The 23,556-nt window shown below is 40.8% G+C and overlaps 1 protein-coding gene across 1 annotated transcript; it reads left to right on the plus strand.

Moving 5' to 3' along the window:
- LOC129380008 (gamma-aminobutyric acid type B receptor subunit 2-like) lies at positions 1-23,220 on the plus strand. The gene is made up of 19 exons (XM_055060973.1): positions 1-222; positions 1,303-1,440; positions 1,517-1,687; positions 2,119-2,220; positions 2,305-2,370; positions 9,595-9,783; positions 9,862-10,104; positions 10,713-10,773; positions 10,854-10,934; positions 11,462-11,612; positions 11,679-11,811; positions 12,693-12,791; positions 12,851-12,976; positions 18,982-19,092; positions 19,170-19,400; positions 21,840-22,082; positions 22,274-22,334; positions 22,406-22,457; positions 22,932-23,220. Exons 1-19 carry the CDS (start codon positions 1-3, stop codon positions 23,077-23,079), a joined length of 2,628 nt encoding a protein of 875 aa, XP_054916948.1. The 3' UTR covers positions 23,080-23,220.
- Positions 23,221-23,556: the final 336 nt, after the last annotated feature.

The following is a 23,556-nucleotide window of genomic DNA, read 5'->3' on the forward strand; positions in this document are numbered from 1 at the left end:
ATGGCTCGGTTCGGAACGCTGCTGCTCCTTGTTGGCCCGATGCTGGTTCTGGCCCGGGTCCGGCAGCCGCTGCCCGTCCTGTTCATGGTGCCGGTCGGGTCCGATGGGGAGAACCTGACAGCTGGCCTGCTTCCAGCCGTCAGTCTGGCTCTGCAGGACCTGGAGAGACAAACGGCACCGCTGGGGAAGTACCAGGTCCAACTGCAGCAGCTGGACTCACAGGTCGGTTCTGGACTCAGTTCAGCTCTCTGTGATCAGCTTTATCTGCATTTGTTCCTGGTAGGTGAACGATATTTTAGCATCAACATCGGAATTGGGCCGATAAAATCAACCGATCTCGACTGATGTTTGTCTCCGTCTCGGTTCTGTCCCAGTTATTTGGACTTTATTGATGCAGAACTATGGCTGCTGAACTGAAGCAGAGGAGCAACACCAGCTGTCTGAAATGTATCCAACATTTATAGTATTAGCAGTGGTTGGCTCAGTTCAGCTAATCAACAGTTTAGCTAACTTTGAAAATGTTTAGCATATTTCCTCCAAGTTAAATTTATGCTGGTATAGCACTTAGCGCTAGTATCAGTTAATTTGTTTGTTCACATAGCAGTTTAGCATTAGTGAACTAATGGTCTAGTTAGCGCTTTAGCATTAATGAACTAATGGTCTAGTTAGCGCTTTAGCATTGGTGAAACTAATGATCCAGTTAGCGCTTTAGCATTGGTGAACTAATGGTTAAGTTAGTGCTTTAGCATTAGTGAAACTAATGGTCTAGTTAGCACTTTAGAATTAGTGAACTAATGGTTAAGTTAGCGCTTTAGCATTAGTGAAACTAATGGTCTAGTTAGCGCTTTAGAATTAGTGAACTAATGGTTAAGCTAGCGCTTTAGCATTAGTGAAACCAATGGTCTAATTAGCGCTTTAGAATCAGTAAACTAATGGTTAAGTTAGCGCTTTAGCATTAGTGAAACTAATGGTCTAGTTAGCGCTTTAGAATTAGTGAACTAATGGTTAAGCTAGCGCTTTAGCATTGGTGAAACTAATGGTCTAGTTAGCGCTTTAGCATTGGTGAAACTAATGATCTAGTTAGCGCTTTAGCATTGGCACAGACATTTTTTTACCCAGCTTTGCTCACCACTGAATATTGATCATCAGCGATATCATATTAGTTAAAAACGGTAAAGATTTCCAGTATTTTTGTTTCTTCTCACTATGTTCATCCCTGCTGGTCCAGAAGAGCCTCAGCAGTTTTTTGGTGACATTTTGTTCCAAATCTTCATCCTCAGGTGTGTTTAACCTGTTTTCCAGTGTGACCAAGCCAAAGCCCTCAAAGCGCTGTTTGACGCCTTGTGGGCGGGGCCCAAGTACCTGCTGATCCTTGGGGGGGCGTGTCCATCTGTGACATCACTCATCGCTCGCGCTCTTCCATCGCTCGGCCTCCTGCAGGTGCGCCGCTCTTCCTCCTCATCATCCTGTCGTGTTTCTGTATCATGACCTGGTTTCCTGCGGCTCTGGGTCTCAGGTTTCCTTCGAGGCTCCGACGCCCAGCCTGTCCAACAGGAAGTGGTACCGGCACCTGTTCAGCACGGCGCCGCCGGTCCGCGCCGTGAACCTGGCCACGGTGAAGCTGCTGCAGCGCTACAGGTGGAGGAGGGTCGGGCTGCTGACCCAGGACCAGCCAGGACTCACCGAGGTGATCATGTGACTGATGACATGACCTGCTGACCTTTACACTTCCTGTCAGCTAAAGACCAACAGGATCCTCATCACCTCCGTCGCTGCCGGGTCAAAACAGTCTGTCATTACAGTTCAGTTTGATGTGAATTTTTGTCAAATTCAATTAACTTTAGTTAGTTTTTATAGTGTTTTGCTAGTTTTTGTTTGTTACTTAAACGTTGCTCTGTTTCAGTTTCATTTTAATAGTCGTATTAAAATCAGTCGAAATGGTAAAAAGCAGATGAATAAACACAGAAACTGGAGCTACTAATTTCAGTAGGTTAGTTAGTTTTATAAATGATTTAGTTTTTCTGTTAATTGCCGTTTTTAAGAGTGAAAATGCTGCAAACAGAACTAACCTGAGAGCCAGCAGAACCTGACCCGGAGTCCGACCCGTTCTGTCTGCAGATGACCAGAGATCTGACCCGGCAACTTCTGAGGGCCGACGTCCAGCTGGCCGCCGCCGAACGCTTCTCTGGAGACGCCTGCGGCGGCCTGAGGAGGCTGCAGGTAGAACCGGGCCGGGTCCAGCACGGTTCTGGTCCCGGTCCAGGTTCTGTGGCTCTTCACTTCCTTTCTGCTCCGGCTTCACAGGATGAAGATGTGCGCATCATCGTGGGACATTTTGAAGATGGTTCTGTGACGGACGTGTTCTGCTGTGTGAGTGAGCAGGTCCAGGGTCCAGGTTCTGGTGGCCCAGATGATCCCAGGACCCGGCTTTAAAAGTCTCAAAGATTCAAGATGGCTGCCATTTATCAATGTACCAAAACAAAAAGGATGGAAACTTTCGGTGTCAGTCACATTTGGACCACAGAAACGATATTTACTGATAATATGATCATTTCTCAAGATGGCCGCCATGGTTGTGATATATAGATATAAAATCCACAGACGTTACTGGCAATGGAGGCCACAGCGAACCAAAAGGATAAATTAACTCTTTCAATAAACAAAACTCTTAGCTCATGTGTTTAGCTGAACTGATAAATAAAAACAAAAATAGCTCTGCTAATGCTAACCTCATACAGTTAGTGTAAGCTAATGCTAAACCTCAACTGGTAAAAGCATAAATAAATGTTAGTGCAAGCTAACGCTAACACATAAAAAATTAGCAGAAAAAGCTAACGCTAACCGTTAAGATGACTCTCCGTCCAGTTGACGGCTGGAGTGAGACTCGCTTACAGCAGAGTTCCCAGTTTCTGATTATTTTACAGTTCTATGAACAGGAAGAGAAAAGTAGAAAACATAAGATGACAAAGTTCATCCAAGTCATAAAGTAGGGAACCTTTTACAGTGGGGAACCTTTTACAGTGGGGAACCTTTTAAAGTAGGGAACCTTTTAAAGTGGGGAACCTTTTAAAGTAGGGAACCTTTTAAAGTGGGGAACCTTTTAAAATAGGGAACCTTTTAAAGTGGGGAACCTTTTAAAATAGGGAACCTTTTAATGTGGGGAACCTTTTAAAATAGGGAACCTTTTAAAATAGGGAACATTTTAAAGTGGGGAACCTTTTAAAGTAGGGAACCTTTTAAAGTAGGGAACCTTTTAAAGTGGGGAACCTTTTAAAATAGGGAACCTTTTAAAGTGGGGAACCTTTTAAAGTGGGGAACCTTTTAAAGTGGGGAACCTTTTAAAATAGGGAACCTTTTAAAGTGGGGAACCTTTTAAAGTAGGGAACCTTTTAAAGTGGGGAACCTTTTAAAGTAGGGAACCTTTTAAAATAGGGAACCTTTTAAAGTGGGGAACCTTTTAAAATAGGGAACCTTTTAATGTGGGGAACCTTTTAAAATAGGGAACCTTTTAAAATAGGGAACCTTTTAATGTGGGGAACCTTTTAAAATAGGGAACCTTTTAAAATAGGGAACATTTTAAAGTGGGGAACCTTTTAAAGTAGGGAACCTTTTAAAGTGGGGAACCTTTTAAAATAGGGAACCTTTTAAAGTGGGGAACCTTTTAAAATAGGGAACCTTTTAAAATAGGGAACCTTTTAAAATAGGGAACCTTTTAAAGTAGGGAACCTTTTAAAGTGGGGAACCTTTTAATGTGGGGAACCTTTTAAAGTAGGGAACCTTTTAATGTGGGGAAGCTTTTAAAGTAGGGAACATTTTAAAGTGGGGAACCTTTTAAAGTAGGGAACCTTTTAAAGTGGGGAACCTTTTAAAGTAGGGAACCTTTTAAAGTGGGGAACCTTTTAAAGTAGGGAACCTTTTAAAGTGGGGAACCTTTTAAAATAGGGAAACTTTTAAAATACGGAACCTTTTAAAATAGGGAACCTTTTAAAGTGGGGAAACTTTTAAAGTAGGGAACCTTTTAAAGTGGGGAACCTTTTAATGTGGGGAACCTTTTAAAGTAGGGAACCTTTTAAAGTGGGGAACCTTTTAAAGTGGGGAACCTTTTAAAATAGGGAACCTTTTAAAATAGGGAACCTTTTAAAATAGGGAACCTTTTAAAGTGGGGAACCTTTTAAAGTAGGGAACCTTTTAAAGTGGGGAACCTTTTAAAGTGGGGAACCTTTTAAAGTAGGGAACCTTTTAAAGTGGGGAACCTTTTAAAGTGGGGAACCTTTTAAAATAGGGAACCTTTTAAAGTGGGGAACCTTTTATAGTAGGAAACCTTTTAAAATAGGGAACCTTTTAAAGTAGGGAACCTTTTAAAGTGGGGAACCTTTTAAAGTAGGGAACCTTTTAAAGTGGGGAACCTTTTATAGTAGGGAACCTTTTAAAGTGGGGAACCTTTTAAAATAGGGAACCTTTTAAAGTGGGGAACCTTTTAAAATAGGGAACCTTTTAAAGTGGGGAACCTTTTATAGTAGGGAACCTTTTAAAGTGGGGAACCTTTTAAAATAGGGAAACTTTTAAAATAGGGAACCTTTTAAAGTGGAGAACCTTTTATAGTAGGGAACCTTTTATAGTAGGAAACCTTTTAAAATAGGGAACCTTTTAAAGTGGGGAACCTTTTAAAGTAGGGAACCTTTTAAAGTGGGGAACCTTTTATAGTAGGGAACCTTTTAAAGTGGGGAACCTTTTAAAATAGGGAACCTTTTAAAGTGGGGAACCTTTTAAAATAGGGAACCTTTTAAAGTGGGGAACCTTTATAGTAGGGAACCTTTTAAAGTGGGGAACCTTTTAAAATAGGGAAACTTTTAAAATAGGGAACCTTTTAAAATAGGGAACCTTTTAAAGTGGGGAACCTTTTAAAATAGGGAACCTTTTAAAGTGGGGAACCTTTTAAAGTGGGGAACCTTTTAAAATAGGGAACCTTTTAAAGTGGGGAACCTTTTAAAATAGGGAAACTTTTAAAATAGGGAACCTTTTAATGTGGGGAACCTTTTAAAGTAGAGAACCTTTTAATGTGGGGAACCTTTAAAGTAGGGAACATTTTAAAGTGGGGAACCTTTTAATGTGGGGAACCTTTTAAAGTGGGGAACCTTTTAAAATAGGGAACCTTTAAAGTGGGGAACCTTTTAAAGTGGGGAACCTTTTAAAATAGGGAACCTTTTAAAGTGGGGAACCTTTTAAAATAGGGAAACTTTTAAAATAGGGAACCTTTTAATGTGGGGAACCTTTTAAAGTAGAGAACCTTTTAATGTGGGGAACCTTTTAAAGTAGGGAACATTTTAAAGTGGGGAACCTTTTAAAGTAGGGAACCTTTTAAAGTGGGGAACCTTTTAAAGTAGGGAACCTTTTAAAGTGGGGAACCTTTTAAAGTAGGGAACCTTTTAAAGTGGGGAACCTTTTAAAATAGGGAAACTTTTAAAATAGGGAACCTTTTAAAATAGGGAACCTTTTAAAGTGGGGGAATTTTTAAAGTAGGGAACCTTTTAAAGTAGGGAACCTTTTAAAGTGGGGAACCTTTTAAAGTGGGGAACCTTTTAAAATAGGGAAACTTTTAAAATAGGGAACCTTTTAAAATAGGGAACCTTTTAAAGTGGGGAACCTTTTAAAATAGGGAACCTTTTAAATTGGGGAACCTTTTAAAATAGGGAACCTTTTAAAGTGGGGAACCTTTTAAAATAGGGAACCTTTTAAAGTGGGGAACCTTTTAAAATAGGGAAACTTTTAAAATAGGGAACCTTTTAAAATAGGGAACCTTTTAAAGTGGGGAACCTTTTAAAGTAGGGAACCTTTTAAAGTGGGGAACCTTTTAAAGTAGGGAACCTTTTAAAGTGGGGAACCTTTTAAAATAGGGAACCTTTTAAAGTGGGGAACCTTTTAAAATAGGGAACCTTTTAAAGTGGGGAACCTTTTAAAATAGGGAACCTTTTAAAGTGGGGAACCTTTTAAAGTGGGGAACCTTTTATAGTAGGGAACCTTTTAAAGTGGGGAACCTTTTAAAGTAGGGAACCTTTTAAAGTGGGGAACCTTTTAAAGTAGGGAACCTTTTAAAGTGGGGAACCTTTTATAGTAGGGAACCTTTTAAAGTGGGGAACCTTTTAAATAGGGAACCTTTTAAAGTGGGGAACCTTTTAAAATAGGGAACCTTTTAAAGTGGGGAACCTTTTATAGTAGGGAACCTTTTAAAGTGGGGAACCTTTTAAAATAGGGAAACTTTTAAAATAGGGAACCTTTTAAAATAGGGAACCTTTTAAAGTGGGGAACCTTTTAAAGTGGGGAACCTTTTAAAGTGGGGAACCTTTTAAAGTGGGGAACCTTTTAAAATAGGGAACCTTTTAAAGTGGGGAACCTTTTAAAATAGGGAACCTTTTAAAATAGGGAACCTTTTAAAGTGGGGAACCTTTTAAAATAGGGAACCTTTTAAAATAGGGAACCTTTTAAAATAGGGAACCTTTTAAAGTGGGGAACCTTTTAAAATAGGGAACCTTTTAAAATAGGGAACCTTTTAAAGTGGGGAACCTTTTAAAGTGGGGAACCTTTTAAAATAGGGAACCTTTTAAAGTGGGGAACCTTTTAAAATAGGGAAACTTTTAAAATAGGGAACCTTTTAATGTGGGGAACCTTTTAAAGTAGAGAACCTTTTAATGTGGGGAACCTTTTAAAGTAGGGAACATTTTAAAGTGGGGAACCTTTTAATGTGGGGAACCTTTTAAAATAGGGAACCTTTTAAAATAGGGAACCTTTTAAAATAGGGAACCTTTTAAAGTGGGGAACCTTTTAAAGTAGGGAACCTTTTAAAATAGGGAACCTTTTAAAGTGGGGAACCTTTTAAAATAGGGAAACTTTTAAAATAGGGAACCTTTTAATGTGGGGAACCTTTTAAAGTAGAGAACCTTTTAATGTGGGGAACCTTTTAAGTAGGGAACATTTTAAAGTGGGGAACCTTTTAAAGTAGGGAACCTTTTAAAGTGGGGAACCTTTTAAAGTAGGGAACCTTTTAAAGTGGGGAACCTTTTAAAGTAGGGAACCTTTTAAAGTGGGGAACCTTTTAAAATAGGGAAACTTTTAAAATAGGGAACCTTTTAAAATAGGGAACCTTTTAAAGTGGGGGAATTTTTAAAGTAGGGAACCTTTTAAAATAGGGAACCTTTTAATGTGGGGAACCTTTTAAAATAGGGAACCTTTTAAAATAGGGAAACTTTTAAAATAGGGAACCTTTTAAAATAGGGAACCTTTTAAAGTGGGGAACCTTTTAAAATAGGGAACCTTTTAAAGTGGGGAACCTTTTAAAATAGGGAACCTTTTAAAGTGGGGAACCTTTTAAAATAGGGAACCTTTTAAAGTGGGGAACCTTTTAAAGTAGGGAACCTTTTAAAGTGGGGAACCTTTTAAAATAGGGAAACTTTTAAAATAGGGAACCTTTTAAAATAGGGAACCTTTTAAAGTGGGGGAATTTTTAAAGTAGGGAACCTTTTAAAGTAGGGAACCTTTTAAAGTGGGGAACCTTTTAAAGTGGGGAACCTTTTAAAATAGGGAAACTTTTAAAATAGGGAACCTTTTAAAATAGGGAACCTTTTAAAGTGGGGAACCTTTTAAAATAGGGAACCTTTTAAATTGGGAACCTTTTAAAATAGGGAACCTTTTAAAGTGGGGAACCTTTTAAAATAGGGAACCTTTTAAAGTGGGGAACCTTTTAAAATAGGGAAACTTTTAAAATAGGGAACCTTTTAATGTGGGGAACCTTTTAAAGTAGAACCTTTTAATGTGGGGAACCTTTTAAAGTAGGGAACATTTTAAAGTGGGGAACCTTTTAAAGTAGGGAACCTTTTAAAGTGGGGAACCTTTTAAAGTAGGGAACCTTTTAAAGTGGGGAACCTTTTAATGTGGGGAACCTTTTAAAGTAGGGAACCTTTTAAAGTGGGGAACCTTTTAAAGTAGGGAACCTTTTAAAGTGGGGAACCTTTTAAAGTAGGGAACCTTTTAAAGTGGGGAACCTTTTATAGTAGGGAACCTTTTAAAGTGGGGAACCTTTTAAAATAGGGAACCTTTTAAAGTGGGGAACCTTTTAAAATAGGGAACCTTTTAAAGTGGGGAACCTTTTATAGTAGGGAACCTTTTAAAGTGGGAACCTTTTAAAATAGGGAAACTTTTAAAATAGGGAACCTTTTAAAATAGGGAACCTTTTAAAGTGGGGAACCTTTTAAAGTAGGGAACCTTTTAAAGTGGGGAACCTTTTAATGTGGGGAACCTTTTAAAATAGGGAACCTTTTAAAGTGGGGAACCTTTTAAAATAGGGAACCTTTTAAAATAGGGAATCTTTTAAAGTGGGGAACCTTTTAAAGTGGGGAACCTTTTAAAATAGGGAACCTTTTAAAGTGGGGAACCTTTTAAAATAGGGAAACTTTTAAAATAGGGAACCTTTTAATGTGGGGAACCTTTTAAAGTAGAGAACCTTTTAATGTGGGGAACCTTTTAAAGTAGGGAACATTTTAAAGTGGGGAACCTTTTAAAGTAGGGAACCTTTTAAAGTGGGGAACCTTTTAAAGTAGGGAACCTTTTAAAGTGGGGAACCTTTTAAAGTAGGGAACCTTTTAAAGTGGGGAACCTTTTAAAATAGGGAAACTTTTAAAATAGGGAACCTTTTAAAATAGGGAACCTTTTAAAGTGGGGAATTTTTAAAGTAGGGAACCTTTTAAAGTAGGGAACCTTTTAAAGTGGGGAACCTTTTAAAGTGGGGAACCTTTTAAAATAGGGAACCTTTTAAAGTAGGGAACCTTTTAAAATAGGGAACCTTTTAAAGTGGGGAACCTTTTAAAATAGGGAACCTTTTAAAGTGGGGAACCTTTTAAAATAGGGAACTTTTAATGTGGGGAACCTTTTAAGATAGGGAACCTTTTAAAGTAGGGAACCTTTTAAAGTAGGGAACCTTTTAAAATAGGGAACCTTTTAAAATAGGGAACCTTTTAAAGTGGGGAACCTTTTAAAGTAGGGAACCTTTTAAAGTGGGGAACCTTTTAAAGTAGGGAACCTTTTAAAGTGGGGAACCTTTTAAAATAGGGAACCTTTTAAAGTGGGGAACCTTTTAAAATAGGGAACCTTTTAAAGTGGGGAACCTTTTAAAATAGGGAACCTTTTAAAGTAGGGAACCTTTTAAAGTGGGGAACCTTTTAAAGTAGGGAACCTTTTAAAGTGGGGAACCTTTTAAAATAGGGAACCTTTTAAAGTGGGGAACCTTTTAAAATAGGGAACCTTTTAAAGTGGGGAACCTTTTAAAATAGGGAACCTTTTAAAGTGGGGAACCTTTTAATGTGGGGAACCTTTTAAAATAGGGAACCTTTTAAAGTGGGGAACCTTTTAAAGTAGGGAACCTTTTAAAATAGGGAACCTTTTAAAGTGGGGAACCTTTTATGGAAGTAATTGGTTAAAAAATTCAAAAGTCGGTGTCCATCTTGAAATTCAGCAGGCTAAAATGTCTGAGGCTAATTGGTATCTAACCTCAAAGCAACGTGCTGGCTGTAACCAGAACATCTGGACCCCGGTGGCTGTGTTCAGGCGTTCAGACTGGGCCTGTTCGGACCTCGGTACCAGTGGATTCTGGCCGCTGGACGACCTTCTGGGTGGAAGCTGGGATGGCAGCCCTCCAGCTGTTCTGCTAGCAGCCTGCTAACGGCGGCGGACGGATCGTTCAGGCTGCAGGTCAGACAGCTCAGCAGCACCAACACGCCTGGAGTCTCCGAACGGGTCAGAACTTTTCTGCACTGCGCTTTCCTGGCCCGGCAAGGATGCCAGCTCCAGGTTAAAGGTTTATCCTGTCCACAGACTCCTCAGGGTTACCTGGAGTCGTACCTGAAGCAGCTGAACCAGGAGGGGTCAGAGGTCTACCCTCTCCACGCCTTCGCCTACGATGCGGTTTGGGTCGCCGCCCAGGTTCTGGTTCAGGTAAAGGAGACGGTGAAGCTCAGGAGAAAGTTCAGCTCTCTGAGGAACGTCTCTGTTGGCGAGGAAGACGAAGGGAAAATGCTGCTGGAGGCCGTGAAGAGCACACAGTTTGAAGGAGTAACAGTAAGGACACACACTGGACACACACCTGAGACAGTGACAGGCTCCCATCGGCTTCCTTCATTGTCCTCCTGCATCTGTTCTGCAGTGGTGGGCACCGCTAACAAAACAGCTAGCTTTGCTACTCCAAAATAATTAGTTGAAACTGATGCTAAACTGCTAGCCGCACCTAGCAGTTAATGACAGTTAATGCTAAAGCACTAACTCCACTTTACCCACATAATCATTAAAACAGCAAAAGTAAAAGCCAGTAATTAGTTTAAGCCAGTTACTGTTAGCATGGGCTAACAGTAAAGCTCCACAGGTTGATTCTTTGCAGAAATAGCTCAACAGAAGGTTCTGCTAAAATGCTACCTCACAGTAATTAGCAGAAGCTAACCTGCTAATTAGCTTTTGCTAATTGGTATCTAACCTATCTTGAAGCTACACCAACAAGATAACTGTTGAACTGAATTCAACTGAAGGTTTACCAAATACACATTAAAGCTTTAGAATTAATTCTTGGGAAGCTGAGTGCGCTAAACGTTTTCAAAGTTAGCGGAAGCTAAAAGTATGAATGTTTTACTCTGAAGAACCGGGCCAACGGGCCTTGTCCTGTCTGTCTCCGCCAGGGGCCCGTTTCCTTCCGGAACGGCGACAGAATGACGGTGATCGAGCTGATCCAGTTTCAGGGTGAGGACAGCCGACCCGGTTCCGGTCTGGTTCTGGTACCGGCGCCGCACCGATGCTCTGCTCTGCCTGTTTGTCCTCAGGAGCCAGCGGGGTTCTGGTGGGCGAGTTCAACACGAGTCACCAGCAGGTCCGAGTCCTGAACCAGCTGCTCAGGTTCAAAGGTTAGGACGGCTCCTGTCTGACTGACCTATGGAGAGAAAATAGTCCCAAAATGATTGCAGGCCAAGAACAAAATCCTGGGTCTTAAAACGGGTTTCATCTCTTTCTGCTGGTTAAATAAAGATTATAAGTGGTTTATTTCAGCGTCATGGTCCCCATGAGATACAAACATATTATCATTATCATCATTATCATCATCATTATTATCATCATCATTATCATCATCATCATTATCATTATTATCATCATCATCATTATTATCATCATTATCATCATTGTCATCATCATTATCATCATCATTGTCGTCATCATCATTATCATCATCATCATTATTATCATCATTATCATCATCATCATTATTATCATCATCATCATTATCATCATTATCATTATAAAAGGGAAAATAAAACAAAAACTGCTCAGTTCGTCTCTGCATTCAGATGAATGTTTCCGGGTCGCTCTGGGTTCGCTGTCCCGTCGGCAGGTCCAGAGGTCATTGGGTCCAAACTGACCCGGTTCTGTTCTGCAGGTCCGGGACCGGCCAGAGACCAGACTCTGGTCCGGCAGCAGCACCTCCGGGTCGGCCTCCTGCTGTACTGCGTCCTGTCAGCAGCTGCTGCCGGAACCATCTTCATCACCCTGATGGTCCTCTGCATTGTCATCATCGCCCGCTGGCGCTGGTGGGTCCAGGTCCGGTTCTGGGTCCAGCTGAACTTGCCAGAACTCAGCTGTCTGTCTGGTTCCAGGCCCCGGCGGCCCGGAACTTCTCCCCAGGATGAGCTGCTCCTGCTGGGCCTCCTGCTGTCCTCCGCCTCGGTTCTGTTCTCCGGTCTGGACCGGACCTCGCTGCCGGACCCGACGCTGGAGATATTCTGCTCTGTGAGTCCAGAACCAGAACCAGGTTATTCAAGCTAACTAAAACAAACTCAGGTTCATGAAGCATTTTAACTGAAATAAATAAGAACTGAAACAGGAACCAAATTGTTCACTAATCAAACGATTGATCATTAACCTTCATTGATCTTTTTATCAGCCTTTCAAACTGATAAAAATAATAATTTCTTTCTCACTCCACAAGCAGCTGTCGGCTCATTACAGCTCATGCTGATCGATAAAGACATTATGACCCAATTATTGGTTGTTCAGCAATAATTGAATCCATTTTGTGAAAATTGTTTCATCTTCTGAATATTTTGAATTGTGCAGATGGGTTAGGGTTAATGTGAAACAGCGCCCCCCCCTGGTGGTTGGTAACGTTAAATATAGTGAACAGACGCCTGGTTGCCAGTTGATGAGAGATGATGTCGGTTCACAGAGAACATTGTAACTGTAAAATGTTGGTAAGGTGCTGCACTGCCTGTCATGAACCTGGTTCCTGATTATTTTATATTTTGTTTCATACAGATGAACCACATTTTGTCTCCTGGTCCCGTATTCACACAACACAGAGCTGATGAAAGCCGTTATAATTCAAAAGGTTACAGATAAAACCAGAACATAAAAACTACTAAAACGAAGCCATCTAAACACGACCAGTAATAATAAAACAAAAACTCATCGTTTTAATGCCTTCTTTAGTTTTATGTTTTGTTTATTGTTTGATTTGTTTGAATAATTTTAATTTTATCAGGACAAACTGAGACATTTGGGCAAAATCTGGCAGAAATGTCAAATAATCATCACAATGTAATAAAGCTGAACTACAATGTAACAGTCCAGAACCAGAACCAGAACCAGAACCGCTGGCTCCTGTGCTGCAGGTCCGCCTGTGGACTCTGTCTCTGGGTCACACTGTGGGCTTGGCGGTGCTGCTCACCAGAACCTGGAGGGTCTACGCCGTCTGCAGCGTCCAGCTGAAGGTAGGACCGCTCCGGGTCCAGCGGGTCCAGAGGGAATTCTGACGTCTCTGTGTTTCCAGAACCAGAACCAGCTGCAGAAAACAGGCCGTGTTCAGCTCTGGATCCTCCTGTTGGACCTGCTGGTTCTGATCTCCTGGCAGGTTCTGGACCCACTCAGACGAGAGGTTCTGCAGCACCAGTTGGAGGTGAGGACCGGTTCTGGACCGGTCCGGAACGTCTTCAGACCTTTAAAGCTTCAAATAGCTGAAAATAGAGAAACAGGAGAGTTTCATTTTCAAAGTTCATTCATTCATTTAGAAATGTTAGTTTAGGGGGCGCTGGTGAGCAAGATATGGTGTAGGACGTATTGTTCGGAGCTCCTGCAAAATCCGTAATAATTACATTAAAAACAGCATTAACCACGTTAATATCTGTTGAAAACCTGGAGAGAAAACCTTAGGATCATAAACATTTGGACAACCCGAACATAATATTCCTGAATGGCCGAAAAACTGCAAAAGTATAGACACGGAAGCGATGCTAATGCTACAAGGCCTGCTAGGACCGCGAGGCAGCGGACAACAGGTGAAGGGGACCCACTGACGACTACTGGGACTGAGGGCCCAAACACGTGTAACGAAGAAATGAAAGCGGACATCCTATCATCACTGAGAGGTGAAATAGCTAAAGTGATAAGAGACGAACTTAAAGGCGCATTAGCGGAAGATTTTCAAGCTATAAGATCCGAACTGCAAGCGGTCCGCTCCGAAATAGCTAACAGCTCAAAGACCATACAAGGTGAAGTGGATATTATAAAGACGGACGTTCAGGATTTAAAGGGTGGCCTATCAACATGGTCAGACGAAATCACTTCTCTACAGTCTACTGTAACCAGCTTACAAAAGGAAATGTCGACGCTCAAAGATAAATGTGAAGACCTAGAGGGGAGAATGAGAAGGTCCAATATCCGCATAGCGGGCATTGAAGAACGGCCGGGCTCCAGCTCCCCTGAAGCTGTGGCAAAAATCATCAGAGAAGTCCTGCAGTTAGATCGAGACATAAAGGTGGACCGATCACACCGCACACTCACCGGGAGAGGACCCAGAAACCGGGAGACACCGAGAGTCATCATCGCTAAATTACATCATGACGGGGACGCGGTGGAGATCCTGAGGAGAGCCCGAGGTAGAGCCCCGCTTCTTTACAACGGGCGCCGAGTCGCCTTCTTCCCCGACTACACGGCCAGCGTAGCCAAAGCAAGAGCCACTTTCACGGAGGTACGGAGGGCGTTGCAGGGTAACAAGGAGGTCCGCTATGGCCTACTCTACCCGGCCCGATTCCGGATTACATATCACAATGAAGAAAAGGAGTTCCTTGATCCCAAAACGGCCATGGAATACGTCCGGAACAATATTACTCCAACAGAGACAGCCGAATAAAGGTAGCTACCGTGAGCCCAGAGAGACAACTATATTAGAAAATATTCTCATTGCTATGGCTAATTTTCATATAGTTCTCTTTATACGTCTTATTGATACGAGCAGATATGCTGTTTTATTTCAGATTCCTTTTTTTCAGGGTTTGCAGGAGATGGTGCAGTATACTTGAAGCTTTCAAGGCTATATTGTTTGTTTTTTTTCCTTATGACTTTCCTCATTTGATAGCTTATATACTTATCTAAGCGCACCTACTGCACATATATTCAATCTTGGTTGTGCACTTTAGCGGCTTATCTTAGCTGCTGGGGACTATGTCCCAAGTATTTAAACTGTGTATCTACCTGTTCTATGTTTTTCTAGTTCAGATCCCTCTGTTCCCCGGGGATCCTGCGCAAATTGTTTTTGCAAACTTATTTTCTTCTTGTTATCATCATCTAGCTTCGTTACCTGTTCATACTTATTCTGTGAGAGTTGTCAAAAATTTGCTTTATCGCTCTCTGTTTAGTTTTGTGTACAGTGTGTGCATAATCTGTGGTCCCCACACAATTAAGACAGCTTTATGCATCAAGGATTGGCCGACATTGACAATATATTCTGAGATGTCAAAACATAAGTTATAGAGATAATGGGTGAACCACTCAAAATTGTAACTTACAATGTAAAAGGGCTCCACAATCCAGTCAAAAGGAAGAAAATTTTGAATCAATTAAAACAAATTAACTGTTATATTGCTTTTTTGCAAGAAACCCATCTATCTGACACAGAGCATGAAAATTAAAAAAATCTTGGGCAGATAAGGCTTTCTACTCATCCCACCAGTCAGGGAAAAAAAGGGAGTTGTCATACTTATGCACCGGCAGATTAATTTCACACAAACGTTGCTACATCGAGACGCAGAGGGGAGATACGTATTAATTAATGGTACAATTGATGGCATTGAAGTATCGCTTGTAAATGTGTATGCACCCAACACGGATGAGCCTGACTTCATAAAGTCACTGTTTAAGGTAATATTGCAGCACAGTACTGGGCTGTTGTTGGGCGGGGACTTCAACTGTACTCTGTCACAACTATTGGACAGATTACCCACTCCAAAAACCCCACTCTCTAGAATGAGTAGGATGCTAAAATATCAGATAATAGAGACAGGTATGGCAGACGTATGGAGAAGCAGATTTCCCAGAACTAAAGACTTTACTTTTTACTCAAGCAGTCATGCATCCTACTCTAGGATCGATTATTTCTTTACCCCAAAGTCAGAACTATATAGAATAATAGATATAGAAATATTACCTATTACTATTTCTGATCATGCACCTGTTTTATTAAAATGGGACATAGGCCAACATCTAAACAATGGAGGCTCAATACATCCCTGCTTAATGATAAAGTATTCATCGCATTTATTAGAGAGGAGCTGAGGATATATCTAGAAACTAATACATCTACAGAAACAACACCTCTGATAATATGGGATTGTGCCAAAGCATTCCTTCGGGGCCGCATCATTTCCTTCACATCTGCGAGGAAAAAACAGAAGGATGCTAAATAAAAAGATTTGGAGGACAAAATCAAAAAATTAGAGTTCAAACATAAAAGAAACGCTTCAGCTAAAATCATGAAGGAATTAAATGCAACCCGCAGACAACTAAACAGTCTATTGTCAGATAAAGTAGAGGGTAACTTGAGGTTCACTAATCAAAAATATTATGAATACGGCCAGAAGGCTAGTAGGTTATTGGCATTTAAACAGTCCGCCAACATGGTTCATAAAATAAAAACCCAAGAGTCTGTTGAGACAAGACCTGACAAAATAGCAGAGGCCTTTGCAAAATTTTACAAATCATTATATATGAACACTGATACCTGTAATAATGACCAAGAGCTCACAGATTTTTTAAATAAGATAAAATTGAACCATTTAACGGATGAGGGGGCTTTGGAATTGGATCAACCGATTGAGGAATGGGAGATTAAGCAGATAATTAAATCACTCAAGAACACAAAAGTCCAGGCCCAGATGGATTTGTCAATGATTTTTATAAAACTTTTATAGATCTCCTGGCTCCCTTGCTATTAAAAGCATATCATCATGCTTTAAAATCCAAAACTATGGCACCGTCTTGGACAGAAGCCACTATAGTAGTAATTCACAAAGAGGGCAAGGATCCTACAGACTGCCAATCATATAGACCTATATCATTGCTGAACACAGATTTACGCATACTCACAGCAATCCTAGCAAGGCGACTTAACAAATTCATCACCCAAATCATACATCCTGATCAGACAGGATTTATTGTAGGCAGGTACTATGCCCATAATATAAGACGCTTGCTAAACCTAACAAGCGTTCAACAAGAAAGAAAGATCAAATCAGCGATCATATCCTTAGATGCCCAAAAGGCGTTTGACAGAGTGTCATGGAAATATCTAATTCATACTCTGAAACGTTTTGGATTTGGTCCACATTTTGTTGACTGGGTGCAAACACTTTACTCCTTCCCTCAGGCAGCAGTTAAAGTTAATGGCTTTAGGTCTGATAGATTTGCACTAGGTCGGGGGTGCAGACAAGGATGCTCGCTCTCACCCCTTCTGTTTGCCATTAGTATTGAACCGTTAGCCCAAATCATTAGAGATGATGCTAATATTAAAGGAATAGAAATCAGCAAGGAAATACACAAAATCTCATTATATGCAGATGATGTATTATTGTACTTGACTGAACCTAAATCAACAATCCCCCACTTAAAAGAGCTCATCTCCCAATTTGGATTTTACTCTGGCTACAAAGTCAATATAGAAAAAACGGAAGCTATGGACATAAATGGCACAATTTCAGACTCCGTAAAAGTACAGAGTGGCTTCAAGTGGCCCAAGAATGGTATCAAATATCTGGGTATTCAAATACCTCCATCTCTATGTGACCTTTATGAGGCAAACTATAGCAAGCTCCTACGTGTGATTAAAAATGATCTGGACCGTTGGAATACTCTCCCTATTTCTCTGATAGGCCGTGTTGTAAGTATCCATATGAATGTCTTACCAAGACTACTCTATTTATTCCAGATGCTACCTGTGGAAATTCCCAAATCTACCTTTGACACCTTAGATAAAATGATAACTGGATTCATTTGGCAAAGGAAGCGTCCCAGAATCAGACTGAAAACTCTGCAGTTATCTAAATCTAAGGGGGGCCTCAAACTCCCAAACTTAAAATATTATTACTGGGCTGCACAACTCAAGCCCTTATTGGTTTGGTTACAGAATAGTGCAGATACTCGATGGCTGGGAATAGAGGAAAGCATGTGTTCAGTACCACTGCAAGCATTACCTTTCTTAGATACTCCTGTAAAGGAAATGACAATCTTGACAAAAAACACCCTCAAAATTTGGAACAAAATACAATCGGCTTTTAAGTTATTAAAACAGATTTCACTTTTATCATGTATAGGATCTATGAAGACATTTGCACCAAACAACTTAGATTCTGGTTTCAAAAACTGGTCTAATTACGGACTGTCTCACATTCATCAATTAATTAATGATGGACATTTCAAAACCTTTGAACAGATGAAGAAAGAATTTGGTCTCCCTAAAACGGACTTTTATAGATATTTACAACTTAGAACCTTGACGACACACAACAATTGGACTAAACTTCACAAACCAATAGCTGGGGACACATGGGAAGAAATATGTACTGAAGCACATTTAACAACAAATTCTAATACATGGAGAGAATTCAAATGGAAAGTAGTAGTCCGGTTTTTCAGAACGCCAGCAATAACCAGTAAAATGGGCCCAACACAGCCCAGTTCATGCTGGAGAAACTGCGGGATGCAGAATGCAAATCACATGCATATCTTCTGGTCTTGTCCTAAACTAAGTGATTTCTGGAAGGACATTTTTGAAGCTCTCAGTGTTATTTTCAGGAGAAATGTTCCAAAAACTCCCTTGGTGGCAGTTCTGGGAGTAATACCCGATGGAATAGACAGGAAGGGTGATAGATATCTTCTAAGTATCTTGCTCACAGCAGCCTTGAAATGTATAACTATCAGGTGGCTGAAACCAGGGCCTCCTACATATAACACATGGATACAAAAAATCTGGGACATTTATCTGATGGAAGGAATCACATATTCCTTAAGGCTTCAAAAAACAGTTTTTGATATAAGGTGGAGCCCGGTCTTACCGTTACTAATTCAATGACGCCCTTACAGGATTGCTTGTTGGCACCTGTATGTACCCATGGGTCAGTTAGAATACCTTACTGTTTAAGAATGTGAGGACCATCCTATGTCAGAGGGGATTTAATTGTGTGTCTTGTATTTTTATTTATTTATTATTTTATTTTGTTGTTCTTGTGTGATGTTTGTACTGGTATGTATTCCTTATTGCCTATGTTAGATCATTTGATGTCTCATCTTTTGTCAAGTTATAATGCAGAAGATATATGTCAGTAAGAGACAGACGAATGCAACTGTGGACATGTGTTGTTAAAAATAAATAAAAATAAAGTTTAAAAAAAAAAAGAAATGTTAGTTTAAGTATTTCATTAGAAAGCTAAATATTGAGTCAGTTGCTTAACTCCATATTTATATTTAAGGTACTAAATATTTACTTTGGAAGCTAAATATTCAGTTTCAGTCTGAAAATACAGATTCTAAACTAGATATTTAATTTGAAAGCTAGATATTGCACTAACTATGTAGCTCAATAATTAGTAAGTGACTAACCAGTAGTTATTAGTCAGTTGTGTTTCTCCTCAGGACGTCGCGGCTGATCAGGACGTCGTGGTTCGGTTCTCCTCTGATTGCTGCAGCAGCGCCAACATGGAGCTGTGGCTCACCGCCGTCTGCGGATACAAAGCTCCTCTGCTGGTCAGAACCTCATGGCGCCATGACGGCAGACCGTTTCCATGGCAACAGATTAAACTAACCCGCTGGTTCCTCCTCAGGGTCTGGGCTGCTTCCAGGCCTGGAACATCCGGGCCGCGGGCGCCGCCGTCAGCGGGCCGGTCAGCGGTCAGCTCCTCGCTCTCTGCATGTTCTCGCTCACCGGGTTCAGTGCGTCCGGGGCGGCGGGGTCGCTGCTGACCTCCAGTGACCCCACCGCCCAGTTCTGTCTGTGCAGCATCCTCATCCTCAGCTGCAACCTCTTCATCCTCCTGGGCCTATTCTCTCCTCAGGTGACTACAGCTAGCTGCGTTAGCCCAGCGCGCTAATCATAGACCGCTTACGCTACTGCTAAACCACTACACCAACACACTATTTAGCTGAAGATAATGCTAAATGCTAACCATACACAATAGTTCCACTATTGCTAAATCACTATTGAAAGCTAATGCTAAACCAGTATTGAAAGCTAATGCTAAACCAGTATTGAAAGCTAATGCTAAATCACTATTGAAAGCTAAAGCTAAGTCACTATTGAAAGCTAATGCTAAATCACGACTGAAAGCCAAAGCTAAATCTCGACTGAAAGCTAATGCTAAATCACCATTGAAAGCTAAAGCTAAATGACTATTAAAAGCTAATGCTAAATCACGATTGAAAGCTATTGCTAAACCAGTATTAAAAGCTAATGCTAAACCAGAATTGAAAGCTAATGCTAAACCAGTATTGAAAGCTAATGCTAAACCAATATTGAAAGCTATTGCTAAACCAGTATTGAAAGCTAATGCTAAACCAGTATTGAAAGCTAATGCTAAACCAGTATTGAAAGCTAATGCTAAACCAGTATTGAAAGCTAATGCTAAATCACTATTGAAAGCTAAAGCTAAGTCACTATTGAAAGCTAATGCTAAATCACAATTGAAAGCCAAAGCTAAATCACGACTGAAAGCTAATGCTAAATCACTATTGAAAGCTAAAGCTAAATGACTATTAAAAGATAATGCTAAATCACGATTTAAAGCTAATGCTAAACCAGTATTGAAAGCTAATGCTAAACCAGTATTGAAAGCTAATGCTAAATCACGATTGAAAGCTAATGTTAAATCATGACTGAGAGCTAATGCTAAATCCCTATTGAAAGCTAATGCTAAATCCCTATTGAAAGCTAATGCTAAACCAGTATTGAAAGCTAACGCTAAACCAGTATTGAAAGCTAATGCTAAACCAGTATTGAAAGCTATTGCTAAACCAGTATTAAAAGCTAATGCTAAACCAGTATTGAAAGCTAATGCAAAACCAGTATTAAAAGCTAATGCTAAACCAGTATTAAAAGCTAATGCTAAACCAGTATTGAAAGCTATTGCTAAACCAGTATTGAAAGCTAATGCTAAACCAGTATTGAAAGCTAAAGCTAAGTCACTATTGAAAGCTAATGCTAAATCACGACTGAAAGCCAAAGCTAAATCACGACTGAAAGCTAATACTAAATCACTATTGAAAGCTAAAGCTAAATGACTATTAAAAGCTAATGCTAAATCACGATTGAAAGCTAATGCTAAACCAGTATTAAAAGCTATTGCTAAACCAGTATTAAAAGCTAATGCTAAACCAGAATTGAAAGCTAATGCTAAACCAGTATTGAAAGCTAATGCTAAATCACGATTGAAAGCTAATGCTAAACCAGTATTGAAAGCTATTGCTAAACCAGTATTGAAAGCTAATGCTAAACCAGAATTGAAAGCTAATGCTAAACCAGTATTAAAAGCTAATGCTAAATCACAATTGAAAGCCAAAGCTAAATCACGACTGAAAGCTAATGCTAAATCACTATTGAAAGCTAAAGCTAAATGACTATTAAAAGATAATGCTAAATCACGATTGAAAGCTAATGCTAAACCAGTATTGAAAGCTAATGCTAAACTTGTATTGAAAGCTAATGCTAAACCAGTATTAAAAGCTAATGCTAAACCAGTATTGAAAGCTAATGCTAAACCAGTATTGAAAGCTAATGCTAAACCAGTATTAAAAGCTAATGCTAAACCAGTATTGAAAGCTATTGCTAAACCAGTATTGAAAGCTAATGCTAAATCACGATTGAAAGCTAATGTTAAATCATGACTGAGAGCTAATGCTAAACCAGTATTGAAAGCTAATGCTAAATCCCTATTGAAAGCTAATGCTAAACCAGTATTGAAAGCTAACGCTAAACCAGTATTGAAAGCTAATGCTAAACCAGTATTGAAAGCTATTGCTAAACCAGTATTAAAAGCTAATGCTAAACCAGTATTGAAAGCTAATGCTAAACCAGTATTAAAAGCTAATGCTAAACCAGTATTAAAAGCTAATGCTAAACCAGTATTAAAAGCTAATGCTAAACCAGTATTGAAAGCTATTGCTAAACCAGTATTGAAAGCTAATGCTAAGTCACGATTGAAAGCTAATGTTAAATCATGACTGAGATCTAATGCTAAACCAGTATTGAAAGCTAGTGCTAAATCACGATTGAAAGCTAATGCTAAACCAGTATTGGAATCTAATGCTAAACCAGTATTGAAAGCTAATGCTAAATCCCTATTGAAAGCTAATGCTAAACCAGTATTGGAATCTAATGCTAAACCAGTATTGAAAGCTAATGCTAAACCAGTATTGAAAGCTAATGCTAAATCCCTATTGAAAGTTTCCTCGGGCTTCAGCTTCATCCTGCTGCCAGTTTCTTAACCTTTTGTCTGCAGGTTCTCTGCTTGCTGAGCAGCAACAGCAGCTGCGGCACCGGGGAGCTGCAGCAGGTGTCGGAGCTGCAGCAGGTGTCGGAGCTGCAGCAGGTGTCGGAGCTGCAGCAGGTGTCGGAGCTGCAGCAGGTGTCGGAGCTGCAGCAGGTGTCGGAGCTGCAGCAGGTGTCGGAGCTGCAGCAGGCGGATACGGGTGTTGAGTATCTGAGGAGGAGAAACCAGGACCTGAGGAGTCGAAGCAGCCAGGTGAGTCGCTGCAGGTGAACGGCTGAGGGCTGCAGGTGAACGGCTGAGGGCTGCAGGTGAACGGCTGAGGGCTGCAGGTGAACGGCTGAGGGCTGCAGGTGAACGGCTGAGGGCTGCAGGTGAACGGCTGAGGGCTGCAGGTGAACGGCTGAGGGCTGCAGGTGTAACCGCGTCTCCTCTGGTTTCCACAGCTGGACGTCCAGATTGAAACCGTCGCCGTGGAGCTTTCTGCCACGCCGCAGCAGGAAACGGGTAACAGCCGCGCGCTCGCCCACAGGAAGCTGCGTTTCTGCTGCTGACCCGAGTCTCTTGCGTTTCTTCAGGATGCGGCGCGGCGAGACCTCCAGCTGAGGAGAACGTCAACTCCCCAGAGCGGTGAGCATCATCGTCGTCATGACAACGCTCACTCTTATCACAGAGCCGCCATTTTGTTCTAGCTGCTTGGAGCGGGGGTTCCTCAGGGCTTGGACGACTTCTGTTCCCATTTATTGAAAACGTTTCAGCGGTCCTGATATCTGCTGCTGTTTCCTGTCTCTGAAATACAAACGATGTGCTGAACCTTTCAAAAAAAACTGATCCAGATCAAATATACCAAAAATGATTTGACTTCAATTAAACAAATAAAAATGTTATCCCAAAAGCAAATTAAAATTGTGACCAATCAGTGAACGATGTTTCAGAAGAGCAGCCAATCAGACAGAAGCACGGGGCGACAGTGGAGGGAAAATGTTCAGCTGAACATTCAGTTCATTTCTTCTCAAACAACTCATTACCAACGCTTATAGGACAGGTTCTGATTAGTTCGGATTGGTTCTGTTTGACCCAGTTTGGTTCTGTCTGGTTCTGCAGCGTCCGGCGCCGGCTCTCCATGCAGCTGCCCATCCTCCATCACTCCTACCTCCCTGTCGTCGGCGGCGTGCGCTCCAGCAGCTCCAGCCTCTTCGGCGAACAGGAAGTCGTCGCTCCCCGCCATCAGGACCACTTCCTGTATAGCTAAGGACAGGAAGCTGCTCAACCAGGAACTTCCTGTGGGAAAATAGAACGATGAATATGAACTGTTGTTGAAATATTTAGACAGAATAAATTATTTTCCTTTTCTTGTCATTATTTTGTAGAAATGTTGTTAATAAAGGATAAAAGCAACAAAAGGTCCAACCTGCATGTTCTTTCATGTTTACCTGAGAACATAAAAATGACCTTTGACCTTTGATGTTAAAGCAGAGAGTAAATGTTCCAGCTGAAGGTCAAAGGTCAGCAGGTCTGATTTTTGCATCTCTTTGCTTTGGAAGCAGATCAGGAACATCTGGACTTACAAGATCAGACCAAAGTTCAACTCTGAAAGCTGCTCAGAACCAGAACAGAACCGGAACAGAACCAGAACAGAACCGGAACAGAACCAGAACAGAACCGGAACAGAACCAGAACAGAACCAGAACAGAACCGGAGCAGAACCAGAACAGAACCGGAGCAGAAC

This window comes from Poeciliopsis prolifica, unplaced genomic scaffold (assembly GCF_027474105.1).
Source record: "Poeciliopsis prolifica strain line A6 unplaced genomic scaffold, Auburn_PproV2 SCAFFOLD063, whole genome shotgun sequence".
Taxonomy (NCBI): Eukaryota; Metazoa; Chordata; class Actinopteri; order Cyprinodontiformes; family Poeciliidae; genus Poeciliopsis; species Poeciliopsis prolifica.